Raw genomic sequence first — 16782 nt, forward strand, 5'->3', positions numbered from 1 at the left:
TAGCTTTGAATTGACCAAGGAAATAGTAGCTATTACACTGTGGACCCTTAAAGGGACATCCCAACTTAAGCACATAATAATACATTGTATGTTACATGGTATGAATCTCCTGTCCTCAGAATTCTAATATGCCATGAGCAATGGCATGTGTGGTCTACAAGTAATGGTGGATTTTTCTCTTCACCTCTTCCCAGCTGTGTCATGACTGGAGACTACTGGTACTTTGGAGATTTCTGTAACATCAAGATTCATAAGAATGGGTTAATCGGTGGTTTATCAACAACAGTGATCCTGCTTATTCTGGGCCTTTTGGCTTTCACAGTCTACCTGGGATGGTTTCGAAAGGACACAAAAAAATTCCTCAGAAAAAGGTACAGTAAAATATGACTATTTAAATTACCAAACAGTTGGCTCTGTGTCTTTTTGTTTCCTTGTAAATGTAAGCTGAATATATCTAAAACAAAAATCTCAAAATAAAAAGACATCCAGAGGGTAATTTTCCTAGCCCAAGAGGAGGCGGGTTTGCATGCATTTCAGAAGTTAAATCCCCTGAAATTGTCATTGGATTAGGATCCCAATGTTATCCCATCCTCTTCGGGGTTTCCCCGGGGCAGGTTTCAATGCCAGCCTTGGCCCCCTTGGATCTGGCAGGAAAACAATTAAGGCAATCAAGAAAGCAATTAAGAGCTTCTTTAACCCAGTATTCAGATTTTCCCAACCAGGACATTTGTTTCCCAACTTGTCAACAACTCACCAGGGTCACCGAGGTGAGTGCAAAGCAGGAACAGCTTCTTCAGTGAAACTGACGGGCTGAGAAGACTTTGCTCAGAGAAACTGAAGTGCTTCAGCCATGGCCAGGTGAGCGGGTGCTGTTCAAAGTACTTCTTCTCTCAGAGAGTGCTATCACTCCTTGACAGATGATTGCCAACTTCTTGGAAGACACTTCACCTATCTAGCAATTCATTCACCTTCAGCTACACTTTCCTGCTGCCAGCCGTCACCATGGCACAGCAGCAGGCTTTGCAGCTCCATCTTGCACCTCTGATGAGGGGCAAGAGCAGAAGCAACACCACTGCTAACAGCAGCAGCAGAGCAGCACCAAATGCCTTCTCCTCAGGCGCATGCCCCTCCACTGGGAAGGGTAGAGGGAATGGAGGCTCAGGCTCAGGGTGTCATGGAATATTGCTGGTGACATTTGCAGCCTCCTGAAACAAGACCTCCTTCCCAGTGGAGCAGATAGCCAAGCATTGCCATGAGGCATGAGTACGAGACAGCAATAGGCTAAGGGTGAGTGTGAACTGCCTACAGAGAGTGCAGGAATGAAGCTGCAACGTGTGTTAGAATGAGGAGTGCTGTGCAGGAGAATGTTGGTAAAGTCAGAGTGTGGGGCTTCTCACCTGATTGTGTTATGCTTCTCACCTGTCATCCCCTCCTGAGGTCCTGGATCCTCTTGGTGCACTGTCTCCATGTTAAAGGGACTGCATTTTTGCTGTTGACTTCCTCAGCCGTTTCCATTCACACTTGCTTGGTTGAAGAGACTGTCCTCTTCCTCCCAACCTTGGCAGAGCTCACCTCACTTAAACCCCTCAGATCCTGCAGCAGGATCTCCAGGTACGAATGAGACACCCAGGGAGCATCTTTCTCAGGTCTCCTCTTCATTCCTGTGGTTGCTGCCAAATGCTGGTGAGCATTGTAACTCATGCTGTTGCCCCTTTAACTAGATATCCTTCAACAGAATGGACCTGGCATCCTGCCTGCCCTCCCTGAATGGTCGGGGAACCTGGAGGAGGGACGCGATGCTGTGATTCTGGGAAACAGCCTTGGCAAAGCCCACCAATTAGTGAATTCAGTTCCTGACCCAAAAGATTTCCCACCATTACAGCAGGGATTTAGTGCAGAAGATTCCACTCCAAGTCTCCGTTTATAAATATCTGGAAGCTGCCTCTGGCCTTGGTGAACTACTGAACCATACAGACCCAGGAGAGACTCAGGTTACACACACTCCAGATATGTTTACCCATTAGATCACTGGTACAACCGCACTTAGAATACTATGGACAGTTCTGATTGCCGCAGCACAGAAAGGATATAGCAGTTATTAAAGGGATAAAGAAGAGATATACCAGCATGATGGAACGATAGGATTATGAGGAGCAATATCGTAAACTGGACATGTTCCTATCAGCAAAGAAAAGATTGAGATGTGATATAATTGTTATTTATCCAATTTTAAAGGCACAAGATAAAGTAGACCATGACAAGCTGTTTCACATTGTCCAGAACAGTAGAACCAGAGGACATGGTCTGCGTTTGAAAAGACAGCAAATTGAAAACTAATCTGCAGCAACAGTATTTCAGTGACCCAGTGGTCAATCTGTGAAACAGGCATCCTCAGGAGATGGTGGAAAGTTACTCTTGATTCATTCAAATGTAAATGGGATAATTTATTTCAGAAAATAATATTTTAGGATTCAGTACATGAGTAATTTAAGACATGACATGTAGTAAGTGTTATATGCTTGGGGAAATAGGTGATTTTGGACCTTGGGTTCCCAATGCTCTCCACCACTGGAACTTTCCTTGGTGTCGAAAAGGGAATTTTAGGATATTGAATCTTAAACAAAGCTAATTACTCAGGTATGTAAGGGGAGCTGGCTAAGGTTAATTGGGTAAACAGACTAAAAAGTATGGCAGTAAATAAACAGTGGAAAACATTTCAAGAAAAGTATTTAAAATGTTCAACAAAAGTACATTCCAGTAAAAACGAAAACTCAGCAAAAAAGATCCATGACTTACTCAGGAAGTTAAGGATAGTATCAGATTAGAAGTAAAGGCTTATAACGTTGCAAAGAATAGTTGTAAGTCTGAGGATTTGGAGTGTATTAGAAACCAGCAAAGGGCCACCAAAAAGTTGTTAAAAAGGGAATAGACAGAATGAGAGTAAACTAGCCAGAAATATAAAAACAGATTGTAAGAGCTTTTACATGTATAGAAAAAGGAGAGTAGCGAAAGTAAACATTGGTCCCTGAGAGGCTGAGACAGGAGAAATTATCATGGGGAATGAGGAAATGGCCGAGACATGGAACAAATATTTTGTGTTAGCCTTCACAGAAGACACAAGTTACACACCAGAAACCTAGGGGCTAATAAGAGTGAGGAAATTAAGGTAATTGGGGCGGCACAGTGGTTAGCACCGCAGCCTCACAGCTCCAGCGACCCGGGTTCAATTCTGGGTACTGCCTGTGTGGAGTTTGCAAGTTCTCCCTGTGTCTGCGTGGGTTTCCTCCGGGTGCTCCGGTTTCCTCCCACAAGCCAAAAGATTTGCAGGTTGGTAGGTAAATTGGCCATTATAATTTGCCCCTAGTATAGGTAGGCGGTAGGGAAATATAGGGACAGGTGGGGATGTGGTAGGAATATGGGATTAGTGTAGGATTAGTATAAATGGGTGTTTGATGGTCGGCACAGACTCGGTGCGCCGAAGGGCCTGTTTCAGTGCTGTAACTCTAAACATGGACATAAACTAAACTAAACACGATATCAGCAGAGGAAAAAGTACTGCAGAAACCTAATCCCCAGAACCTGATGGCCTACGTCCCAGGGTTCTAAAAGAGGGAGCTGCAGAAAGAGTGGATGCACTGGTTACGATTTTCCAAAATTCCCTATATTCTCGAACAGTCCCAGCAGATTGGAAGTTAGCAAATGTAACACCACTATTCAAGAAAGGAGGGAGGAAACAGAAAACTACAGGTCAATTAGCCTGATATCAGTCATCGGGAAAGTACTGGAATCAGTTATTGGGCAAGTCTTAATAATGCACTTAGAAAATCACAGTATGATCAGACAAAGTCAACATGATTTTATGAAAGAGAAATCATGTTTGACAAAGTTATTAGAGTTTTTTGAGGATGTAACAAGTAGATGTAGTATACTTGGATTTCCAAAAGGCGTTCAATAAGGTTAATATGCAAGATAAGGGGTCATGGCTTTGGGGGTAATATATTAGTATAGATGGAGGATTCATTAACAGACAGGAAGCAAAGAGTAGGGATAAAAGGGGCATTTTCAAGTTGGCAGGCTGTAACTAGTGGAGTGCTGCAAGGATTGGTGATGGGGTCTCAGCTATTTACAATCTATATTCATGACCTAGATGAAGGGACAAACTTGCTGACGATACAAAGCTGGTGGAACACAAAAAGACTGCAAAAAGAGGCAGTATAGTGAAGGTTCATTAGATTGGTCCCTGGGATAAGAAGGTTGTCCTATTATGAGAGGCTGAGTAAATTGGGTCTATATTCTCTGGAGTCAGAAGAATGAGAGGTGATCTGACTCAAACATACAAGATTCTGAAAGGGCTTGGGAGGGTAGACACTGAGAGGTTGTTTCCCCTCGCTGGTGAATCTAGAACACAGGGCACTCTCAGGATTAGGGGCTGATATTTTAGAACTGAGATGAGGAGGAATTTCTTCATTCAAGGGGTTGTGAACCTTTGGAATTCTCTACCCCAGAGGGTTGTGGATGCTCCATCGTTGAATATATTGAAGGCTGAGACAGACTGATATTTGGTCTCTCAGGGAATCAAGGGATATGGAAGTGGGCAAGGAATGAAAGGACAGTATGCCGACACATCTGATCAACATAGCCCCTACAAAGTAGTCTAATTTCCCTTTTATTCAAAGTCTAATTCTTTGACACCTGTGCCTTTTAACAGAGAGGATGAACAAAGCAAAATTATATCGGAGAAGTGGGCAGAGGATGATTGGGCATGGCACAATCCTGAGACAATCACTGTGGATAACAGAGAGGCCACAGGCTTTGACGGTAATGCTGATATTTCCAATATCTTTGAATTATATTAGTACTTTACAGAGACATGTACTGGCAATAGAACGATCAAGAACACTACAAATTTGAGCTTGTTGGTATAGAAAAGTTGGCAATGTTGAGGGAATGGTTTGAAAACAAACTCACCGACAGTAAACAGAAGCTTGGAGATTACTATGATACTGAATGGGTCAACAAGACGGAAACAATTGTTTAAATCCTGAGGTCAAACTTTCGTAAAAGATTTAGTGCCCTGTATTTTTCAGTAAGAATATCGGTGAGGTTATTTGCATGTTATTAAAGTAAATTGGGCAGTAACTTCCAGTGTCTGTATATGTGCAATCAAGTGGCACTTGCTCAGCAATTACCTGCTCACTGACACTCAGTTGGGTTCCGCCAGGACCACTAATCCTCTGACCTCATTTTAGCCCGAATGAAAGAGCTGAACTTCAGAAGTGAGGTGAGTGACTGCCCTTGACATCAAGGCAGCATTAAACTGAGCATTACATCAAGGAGCCCTCGCAAAACTGAAGCCAATGGGAATCCGGGGGAAAACTCTACACTGGTTGGAGTCATACCTAGCACAAAGGAAGATGGTTGTGGTTGTTGGAGGTCAATCATTTCAGTCCCAAGATATCACTGCAGGAGTTCCTCAGGATAGTGTCCTAGCCCCAACCATCTTCAGCTGCTTCATCAATGACCTTCCCTCCATCATAAGGTCAGAAGTGGGGATGTTCGCTGATGATGTTCAACACCATTCACGACTCCTCAGATACTGAACCAGCCCGTGTCCAGATGCAGCAAGACCTGGACAATATCCAGGCTTGGGCTGATAAGTGGCAAGTAACATTTGCGCCACAGAAGTGCCAGGCAATGACCATCTCGAACAAGAGAGAATCTAACCATCTCCCCTTCATGTTCAAAGGCATTACCATCGCTGAATCCCCCACTATCAACATGCTAGGGGGTACCATTGACCAGAAACTGAACTGGACCATCCACATAAATGTTGTGGCTACAAGAGGTCAGAGGCTTGGAATTGTGTGACAAGTAACTCACCTCCTGTCTCCCCAATGCCTGTCCACCATCTACAAGGCACAAGTCAGGAGCGTGATGAAATACTCTCCACTTGCCTGGATGGGTGCAGCTCCAACAACAATCAAGAAGCTCAACACCATCCAGGACAAAGCAGCCCGCTTGACTGGCACCCCATCCATCACCTTCAACATGCACTACCTCCACCACCAATGTACAGTGGCAGCAGTGTGTACCACCTACAAGATGCACTGCAGCAACTCACCAAGGCTCCTTCAACAACACCTTCAAAACCCATGACCTCTACCACCTAGAAGGACAAGAGCAGCAGATGCATGGGAACACCAACGCCTGCAAGTTCCCCTCCAAGCCACACACCATCCTGACTTGGAACTATATCGCCATTCTTTCACTGTCGCTGGATCAAAATCCTGGAACATCCTGGTGTACCTACGTCCCAAGAACTGCAGTGGTTCAAGAAAACAGCTCACCACCACCTTCTCAAGGGAAATTAAGGATGGGCAATAAATGCTGTCCTAGCCAGCAACACCCAGATTCCACGAATGAATAAAAAAAATGCAGAAATCAGGAAGTTGCTGTTTGAGTTACCCCGCCCCTGCACAAGCTTTGCTCTAACAAGTGACTCAGAATTCAAATACGCCAAAATTTGAGATACTTAAGTGATATATACCCACTAAAACACCAGAAAAAGTTAGGGCTTGTCGATTCAACTGCAAGTTAATTTTTAACGGTGTGGTAAGTCTTAATTACTGCCAAACAACCTCTCTGGCAGTGAAAATTAAATGTGGGGTCTCATTTCTCCAGAGTTTAATTACTGCTGGATATTTTTTTTTAATTTAAAACTAAAACAAACTTTTTTACTTTTTCTTCCTGTCACTTTTATCACTCTCTCCTAATTCCATCTTTCTTTCCCTCCCTTTATTTTGCTTTCTGTACATGATTTTACATTGAATGAAATATTCTTATACGTCCTGGTTTAGACTCTGTGGTCAGAATTTTCCCAGGCAAGGGGAGGCTGGTTGGGTGCAGGAGGGGTTACATTCCCCTGAAATTGACATCGGGTCAGGATCCCAATATGATCCTGCCCTCTTCTGGGTTTCCCAAGGCCGGATTGAAGGCAAGCAGGGAACCCCCTTGGTTCTGTCAGGTAAGCAATTAAAATATTTAGAAAGCCAATTAAGAACTATTTTGACACTCAGTTCTGGATTTAACAGCCAGGGCATCTGTTTCCTGACTTGTCAGTATCTCGCCAGGGCCACTGAGGTGAGTGCATAGCAGGAACATCTTCTTCAATGAAACTGACAAGTTGGAAAGGCTTTGAACAGTGAAACTGAAACACTTCAGCCATGGCCAGGTGACAGGTTGTTGTTCAAAGCACTCTGCCTCTCAGAGAGTGCGATCACTGCTTGACAGTGATTGCCAACTTCTTGGAAGGCACTTCACCTATCTTGTACTTCACTTACCTTCAGCTGCAGTTCCCTGCTGCCAGCTTTCACCATGGCATGGGATGAGCTTATGTAGCTCCACTGTCCACCTCAGGTGGTGACATCTTCCGAATCAGACGTTAAACCAATGCCTGTCTGCCCTCTCAGGTGGAGGTAAAAGATCCCAGGGGCACTATTTCAGAAAAGTTCAGGGCAGTTCCCCCGGTGTCCTGGTCAATATTTAACTTTCAAACAATGTCACTAAATTGGATTATCTGGTCATTTACCTTATTACTCTTTGTGGGATCTTGCTGCTACGTCTCCTTACATTACAATAATGACTACACTTCATTGGTTGTAAAATGCTTTGCCATGTCCCATGGTCATGAAAGGAACTAGAAATGCAAGCCTTTCCTTTTTCTCATCCCTGGGATCATCTCAGTGAATCTCTGCATTCTTTCATATGCTTCAATATCTCTCCTAAAGTAAGGCTGTTAAAACTGGATACAATATTCATACTAAAAGCCTTGTCGGTGATTTGTAAAGCGTTAGCAAAATATTTCAGGGCTCTGGGCTGTATTAAAGCAGGGTAAGCCCAGCCCTGATGGAGAATCTCAAGTTGATTAGATTGCAGTCTGCAAAGCCAAGCTTAACATTTACAGATGGACAGCCTGAGAACTTGTTTTTAAAACTTTAATTGAAATATTTAAAACAGAACAATTCCTCCTCACACTCCAGAGCCTCCCACGAGACCTGTGCCCATTAATGTGTGTGTGGCCCTCTCATGAATTTAATTTAATGCCAGAATCACTTCTAGTTTCTTCTATTCTGAATGAAACAAAAAATGATAACCGTTTCCATGGGTTTCAAGGACCAGAATGGTGAAAACAGCGTTCCAGTTTTGTTCACCCTGAATGTGATGGTGACAGCAAAATACAAATAGTTTTCAAGTATCCGAAAAGCCAAAGAACAATGGATCTTAATTCAGTTGCTAGCCTAATAGCTGCTTTGACAGAAGCCTTGTATTTGCTGACCCAATGTACGACACTGCCAATGAAACACAGCAATACATTTGGTGAAATTTCCACATCTGCTACTTCAACAAAGAGTTGAATGGATCTCACAGCTAATCTTATGCAGCAGTTACAGATCAATGCTCTTCATCTTTAAGTTGTTACCCTACTTGTGGTACTTTACAATAAGGTCCTAGTCAATTATTCAGATGATGTAAAGGATCCCGTGGCAGTATTCAAAGAGCAGAGTTCTCCTTGGTGCCCTGGACAACGTTCCTCCGTCAATCAACACCTGCAAATTGCTGTTTGTGGGATCTTAACATGCACACATTAACTGTCACATTTTTAACATTACAGCACTTTAAAAGTACTTCACTGGCTGTGACGTGCTTTGGGACACTCAGAATGTGAAACATGCCATAGACACACAAGTTTATTCTTTCCTGACTTAATGACCATTGTGTATGTTTATACTGCAGCTCCAACAGGTGAAGGAGAATTGTATACCAATTCCATGATAAGTATGAAACCAGTACTGGAATCCATCTTCACTGCTGAAGAGGTTTGTGTTTAAACCATCATTTGGCAATGGTAATATAATGGGCCAGTTAGACTACCACTGTCAGATCAATGCAAGTGACCTACAAATTGGTCTCTGTTTGTAACTCTTTGAGGACAGGACAGGTTGTCAAGGTCAGAAGAACCAGTGCAAAATTATTGGCCTTCTTTTCTCAAAAAGTCAGGTACAAAAACTTGCATGTGTGATGAAATGTCTCAAAACTTTTCCGTAGGCTATCAGACATCAATGGCATTTCTCTAGATGGGAATTATTTACAGAGAGTTTCCATCATACGGGATTACATGGACATTCCCAATGTTAAATGTTAACATAAAAAAGTGACCAAAAATTGTGATAACAGGAAATGAAGTTGTGAACAGGAAATGCATGCTTACACACCATTTTTAATATAATGCTAATTGATCTCCCGTGGTGTTGCAAACGGGAGTCCAGACCAAGTGTATTGTTTAGGTGAATCGGGGTTAGAGGGCAGGGGATAATTGGATCAGGACATACAGATGGAATTCAGTTGCCATTTTAAAGACTACATTCTGTCCTTATTTTTATATTACCATTACAGATTCCAACATCCACATTTATAATGGGAACTGCCCATGTAAATGTCTCAAGCTGTAATAATGCCCTCCTGTCAGAGTAATTGCAGCAAGACATGTCCAGTTCCGATTATAAATGTGGATGTAGGAACTTGTAGATGACAGGAAATGCATAGAGAGAAATAAAAGATTTACCTCTTTCTTTTGCAGGTGAAAATCCAGAGGCCACAGTTTAATGCATATGGCTCCACTTCTCAATTATAATGCGTTCACATCGCCAACCTTTGTTTATTGTTGATATGTGCCTTTTTAAACTTAGTCTTGTAAAGTATGTTTTTGGCATAACATCATGAGGGGACTCTACTGTTGTGATATTGCTTTAACACTGATTAATAGATTACTGAATACATAAAATAGTTTAGTGTACATCATCAGGGCGGCACAGTGGCGTAGTGGCTAGCACCGCAGCCTGACAGCTCCAGCGACCCGGGTTCAGTTTTGGGTACTGCCAATGTGGAGTTTGCAAGTTCTCCCTGTGACCGTGTGGGTTTCTGCTGGGTGCTCTGGTTTCCTCCCACAGCCAAAGACTTGCAGGTTGATAGGTAAATTGGCCATTGTAAATTGCCCCTGGTGTAGGTAGGTAGGTGGTAGGAGAATTGTGGGGATGTGGTAGGGAATATGGGATTAATGTAGGATTCGTATAAAATGGGTGGTTGATGGTCGGCACAGACTTGATGGGCCGAAGGGCCTGTTTCAGTGCTGTATATGTAAATAAAAAAATCACATGAATTGATGCTAATTTAACGTGTGATACTGTAGTTGGAATAGTGGTAGTCACCAGGATGCATGTGTAATGAAGAACTCTCCTAGAATCCTGTATTTCTTCAATAATGTACCCTTAATTAGTTTATCAATAATTGTTATAGTGTTTGATACATTTGTGTTGAGTTAATAACAACATTAAAGTGGTTGTGTATTTCTTTGAAGGATCTTAGGTGTGTATCTTTTCTTAATTTAAACAATTAGGGGATACTGGGTTGCCCCAGAATCATCAAACAAAAGCACACAAGGGTAAGATGAACCAAAGTGGAAGGAAGCGTATACCTTTTGGGTTAAGTGGCTTGTTTCTGTGCTGTAAAAGTCTATGTCATTCTGTATAAAAGTGCCCCTTTTTAAAGCGGCACAGTTAATAGAAAATTAAATCATAAAACAAAGGAAACTTATAATTTAAATAATATATTGCCCATACCTATCAAACACTCCAGTCCCTACTGTACCCAATCGCAGAAGGCCTCAAGTATACCAGCAGACACCATAAGATCCATCTCCAGGGCCACCTAGAGAGGCTCGATGGTGGTCCTTGTGAGCCGTTGGCTTTGGTTGTAGCCGTTCTGTGGTTCCGTCCCAGGGGTCACAAAGCGGTGAGCAGCCACCTCTTCAAGGGAACATAGGAGCCAGAGTAGGCCATTCAGCCTATCGAGTCTGCTCCACCATTACAGTAGGTCATGGCTGATCATCTGCTTGAATGCTACTGTTCAGCACTATGCCTATATGTCTTGATGTCATTAGTATCCAGGTAGCTATCGATTTCTGTCTTGAACATGTTCAATGATTGAGCTTCCACAGCTCTCTGGGGTAAAGAATTCCAAAGATTCACCTCCCTCAGTGAAGAAATTCCTCCTCATCTCAGTCTTAAATGGATTATATCTTATTCTGAGACTCTGTCTCCCGGTTCTAGATTCACCAACTGGGGGAAACATCCTATCTACATCCACCCTGTCATGCCCTGTAAGAATTCTGTAAATTTCAATGAGATCACCTCTCATTCTTCAAAGCTCTAGAGAATACAATTAGAGAATAATCCTTGTCCTCTAGAATCCATTCATGAAGTTTGGGGGATGGAATGAAGAGCTGCAGCACCCTGAACTTCTGGAGGTTGAAAAAGTCATGGCAGTTGCCAGAGAGGTGAGTGCACATATGTCAGGAGTTCGTGTTGTGGTCGCAGACCAGTTGAATGTTGAGGAAGTGGAAACTCTTCCTGTTGATGAATCTCACTGGTCAGTCAATCAGTGCCTTGATGGCACATGGGTGCAATCGATGATGACCTTCAACAGGGGGAATCCAGTAATGGAAGTGAAACCCACTGCCCTCTGTGCTTGTGAGGCCCCATCTGTCTGAAATTAGATGTCGCATATACTGCATCAGTGACCTGCGAGATGCAGTGGTGTGCAGCCATTTGCAAGATGCCATCAAGGTCCCCAGCGCATCCTTGGAAGGAATCAGAGGCAAAGATGTTCAAGGTCACAGTGATTTTCACAGTAATATAAAAGCAAACTACTGCGGATGCTGGAAATCTGAAATACTAACAGAAAGTTGGGGAAATACTCAGCAGGTCTGGCAGCATCTGTGGAGACAGAAGCAGAGGTAACATTTCAGGACAGTGACCTTTCACCAGAACAGGCAAAGGTTAGAAATGTAATAGGTTTTAAACAAGTAAAGCAGGGGTGGGGGGAAAGAGAACAAAAGGAAAGGTGCGTGATAGGACAGAGGGCTGGAGAGATTAACTGACACAGAGGTCATGGAGCAAAGGCAAAGTGAGTGCGCTAATGGTGTTGTGAAAGACAAAGCATTAGTGTAGACAGAGTGTTAATGACAGAATAATGAACAGCCCTTGCCAAAAGCACAAACATGAAAAACCAGTAGGCAGGTACGTGGTAAAAAAATTATGAAACAAAATGCAATAAAACAACAATTAAAAAAGGGCCAGTCATGTTCTGAAATTATTGAACTCAATGTTCAGTCGGGTACGCTGTAGCATGCCTAATTGAAAAATGAGGTGCTGTTCCTCAAGCTTGTGTTAATGTTCACTGGAACACTGCAGCAAGTCCAGGAAAGAAGTGTGGGCATGAGAGCAGGGGTGTGTGTTGAAATGGCAAGCGACCGGAAGCTTGGGGTCATGTATACAGACTTAGCAGAGGTGTTCCGCAAAGCGGTCACCTAATCTGCGTTTTGTCTCCCCAGTGTAGCGGGGACCACGTTGCGAGCAGGGAATACAGTATACTAAATTGAAAGAAGTACAAGTAAATCGTTGCTTCACCTGAAAGGAGTGTTTGGGGCCTTGGGTAATGAGGAGAGAGGAGGTAAATGGGCACATATTACACCTCCGGCAATTGCATAGGAAGGTGCCGTGGGAAGGGGACGGGGTGTCGAAAGTAATGGAGGAGTGGACCAGGGTGTCACAGAGGGAACGATCCCTTCGGAATGCTGATAGGGGAGGGGAGGGGAAGATGCATTTGATGGTGGCATCATGCTGGAGGTGGCAGAAATGGCGGAGGATGATCCTTCGGATGTGTAGCCTGGTGGAGTGGAAAGTGAAGGCAAGGGGAACCCTGTTGCGATTCTGGGAGGGAGGTGAAGGGGTGAGGGCAGAAGTGCGGGAAATGGGTCGGACACGGTTGAGGGCCCTGTTAACCACAGTGGGGGAGAATCCTCGGTTGAGGAAAAAGGAAGACATATAGAAGCACTGTTGTGGAAGGTTGCATCATCAGAGCAGATGAGTCAGAGATGGAGAAATTGGGAGAATGGAATGGAGTCCTTACAGGAGGAAGTGTTAAGAAGTGTATTTGAGGTAGCTGTGGGAGTTGGTGGGTTTATAATGAATATTAGTGGAGTTTGGCAGTTACTGGCAGGGCTTGGCGACCAGTGCTGCAAGGTGTGAAGTCTTCCACGACAAGAGCACAAATCTCAATGACCATCTGTCTGGTTAGGCACAGTCTCCTGCGGCATTTGTTCTTCTACATGTCAATGTAGCCCCATCTTTGGCGGTAGAGCCTATGCTGAGGGTATGGCCTCCATTGCCTTCCTGCCCTACATCCCTCTCCTCTGCCCTCCTCATGCCTCTGCTGCTGAGGATGCTGATCTTCATCACCACAAGGCCCAGGATCTGAGAATTGTGCTCCCGTTACCAACTGCTGCCTTCCTTGCACTCAGCTGGACTCACAACAATGTCTGGATGCCTAACTCTTATGCCCCCGCGATGCCAGGATGGTCACAACCCCCTGAACATGCCTGGGTGCATCCAGACAACTCTCCCTGCAACCTATGCAACCTGATGCCTCTCAGTTGATGGTGCAGCCATGACAGGCTCTGCTGCATTGCAGCCTCCGTGCACCTGGCCTGTTCCTGATCCAGCATGCAACCTGTGCGCCCCCACCAAAATCCCAAACTGGCCCTCAATGAGTTGACAATAAGCCTTAATCCCAAATTGGGTGGGCTTTCGGGTCCCACCTTACCCTGTCCTGAGGAAAATTGCCAGTGGCAGGAATTTTTTTTAAAATTCATTCATGGGATGTGGGTGTCACTGGCTCGGCCAGCATTAATTGCCCATCCCTAATTGCCCTTGAGAAGGTGGTGGTGAGCTGCCTTCTTGAACTGCTGCAGTCCATGTGATGTAGGTACACCCACAGTGCTTTTAGGAAAGGAGTTCCAGGATTTTGACCCAGTGACAGTGAAGGAAAGGCGATCTAGTTCCAAGTCAGGATCGTGTGTGACTTGGAAGGGAACTTGCAGGTGGTGGTGTTCCCATGAATTTGCTGCCCTTGTCCTTCTAGGTGGTAGAGGTCATGGGTTTGGAAGGTGCTGTCTAAGGAGCCTTGGTGCATTGCTGCAGTCAATCTTGTAGATGGTACACACTGCTGCCACTGTGCGTCAGTGGTGGAGGTAGTGAATGTTTGTGGGTGGCGTGCCAATCCAGCGGGCTGCTTTGTCCTGGATGGTGTTGAGCTTCTTGAGTGTTGTTGGAGCTGCACCCATCCAGGCAAGTGGAATGTATTCCATCACACTCCTGACTTGTGCCTTGTAGATGGTGAACAGGCTTTGGGGAGTCAGGAGGTGAGTTATTCGCTGCAGGATTCCTAGCCTCTGACCTTCTCTTGTAGCCACAGTATTTATATGGCTACTCCAGTTCAGTTTCTGGTCATTGGTAACCCCGAGGATGTTGATAGTGGGGGATTCAGCGATGGTAATGCCATTGAATGTCAAGGGGAGATGGTTAGATTCTCTCTTGCTTGAGATGGTCATTGCCTGGCACTTATGTGGTGAAAATGTTACTTGCCACTTATCAGCCCAAGCCTGGACATTGTCCAGGTCTTGCTGCATTTCTACACAGACTGCTTCAGTATTTGAGGAGTTGAAAATGGTGCTGAACTTTGTGCAATCAGCAGTGAACATCCCCACTTCTGACCTTATAGTTGAAGGAATGATGAAGCAGCTGAAGATGGTTGGGCCTAGGACACTACCCTAAGGAACTCCCGTAGTGATGTCCTGAAGCTGAGATGATCGACCTCCAACAACCACAATCATCTTCTTTTGTGCTAGGTGTGACTCCAACCAGCGGAGAATTTTCCCCTTGATTCCCATTGACTTCAGTTTTGCTCGGGCTCCTTGATGCCATACTCGGTCAAATGTTGCCTTGATGTCAAGGGCAGTCACTCTTACCTCACCTCTTGAGTTCAGCTCTTTTGAACCAAGGCTGTAATGAGGTCAGGCGCTGAGTGGCCCTGGCAGAACCTAAATTGAGCATCACTGAATAGGTTATTGCGAAGCAAGTGCTGCTTGAGAGCACTGTTGATGATACCTTCCATCACTTTACTGATGATTGAGAGTAGACTGATTTTTTATTTTATTTAGAGATACAGCACTGAAACAGGCCCTTCGGCCCACCAAGTCTGTGCCAACCAACAACCACCCATTTATACTAACCCTACAGTAATCCCATATTCCCTACCACCTACCTACACAAGGGGCAATTTACAATGGCCAATTTACCTATCACCTGCAAGTCTTTGGCGGTGGGAGGAAACCGGAGCACCCGGCGAAAACCCACGCGGGAGAACTTGCAAACTCTGCACAGGCAGTACTCAGAATTGATCCCGGGTTTCTGGAGCTGTGAGGCTGCGGTGCGAACCACTGCGCCATGTGCCGCCCCTGATGGGGCGCTAATTGGCCGGGTTAGACCTCTCCTGCTTTTTGTGTACAGGACATACCTAGGCAATTTTCCATATTGCAGGGTAGATGCCAGTGTAGCTGTACTGGAACAGCTTGGCTCGGGTACAGCAAGTTCTGCAGCACAGATCTTCAGTATTATTGCCGGAATATTGTCAGGGCCATAGCCTTTGCAGCAGCAATGCCTTCAGTCGTTTCTTGATATCATGCGGAGTAAATCAAATTGGCTGAAGTGTGGCATCTGTGATGCTGGGAACTTCAGGAAGAGGCAGAGATGGATCATCAACTCGGCACTTCTGACTGAATTTGTTGCAAATGCTTCAGCCTTATCTTTCACACTGATGTGCTGGGTTCCCCCATCATTGAAGATGGGGATATTTATGGAGCTACCTCCTCCAGTTATTTGTTTAATTGTCCACCACCATTCACGGCTGGATGTGGCAGGACTGCAGAGCTTAGATCTGATTCGTTGGTTATGGGATCGCTTAGTTCTGTCCATCACATGCTGCTTGCGCAGTTTGGCACGCAAGTAGTTCTGCATTGTAGCTTCACCAGGTTGACACCTCATTTTGAGATATGCTTGGTGCTGCTCCTGGTTTGCCCTCCTGTACTCTTCATTGAACCAGGGTTGGTCTCCTGGCTTGATGGTAACAGTGACACCAACAGGAAACTGTACCCACCCCATCGAGACCTAAAAATCCTGCCCATGAGTTCAAATCCCAGTTCAATTAAACAAATCTGGAATAAAAAGTTAACGAGTGATACTGACCAAGAAACTGGTTCACTAATATCCTTTTGTGAAGGAAATCTGGTCATAGAGTCATAGAGTTATACATCACAGAAACAGGCCCTTTGGCCCATCGTGTCTGTGCTGGCCATCAAGCACCTAACTATTCGAATCCCATTTTCCAGCACTTGGCCCGTAGCCTTGTCTGCTATGACATTTCAAGTGCTCATCTACATACTTCTTAAATGTTGTGAGAGTTCCTGCCTCTACCACCCCTTCAGGCAGTGCGTTGCAGATTCCAACCACCCTCTGGTTATTGACCCCCCTGCTAAGGGAAAAAGTTTCTTCCTATCTAACCTATCAATGCCCCTCAATTTTGTATGCCTCAAACATGTCCCCCCTCAGCCTTCTCTGCTCTAAGAAAAACAACTCTAGCCTTTTCAGTGTCTCTTCATAGCTGAAATGTTCTAGCCCAGGCAATATCCTGGTGAATCTCCTCTGCACCCTCTCCAGTGCAATCACATCCTTCCTATAGTGTGGTGACCAGAACTGTACACAGTACTTCAGCTGTGGCCGAACTAGCCTTTTATACAGCTCCATCATAACCTCCCTGCTCTGATATTCT

At 44.6% G+C, this 16782-nt stretch overlaps 1 protein-coding gene across 1 annotated transcript in view; it reads left to right on the forward strand.

The window, feature by feature from the left end:
- Window positions 1-10370, forward strand: part of LOC137357330 (mucin-17-like) — a 55994-nt gene extending 45624 nt beyond the window's left edge. The window contains exons 15-18 of the mRNA XM_068023584.1: window positions 195-371; window positions 4709-4818; window positions 8794-8876; window positions 9638-10370. Coding sequence (XP_067879685.1) covers window positions 195-371; window positions 4709-4818; window positions 8794-8876; window positions 9638-9691 — 424 coding nt within the window. The 3' untranslated portion in view covers window positions 9692-10370. The remainder of the gene's footprint in view (window positions 1-194; window positions 372-4708; window positions 4819-8793; window positions 8877-9637) is intronic.
- The last annotated feature ends 6412 nt before the right edge of the window (window positions 10371-16782 follow it).

This window comes from Heterodontus francisci, chromosome 48, assembly GCF_036365525.1.
Source record: "Heterodontus francisci isolate sHetFra1 chromosome 48, sHetFra1.hap1, whole genome shotgun sequence".
NCBI lineage: Eukaryota > Metazoa > Chordata > Chondrichthyes > Heterodontiformes > Heterodontidae > Heterodontus > Heterodontus francisci.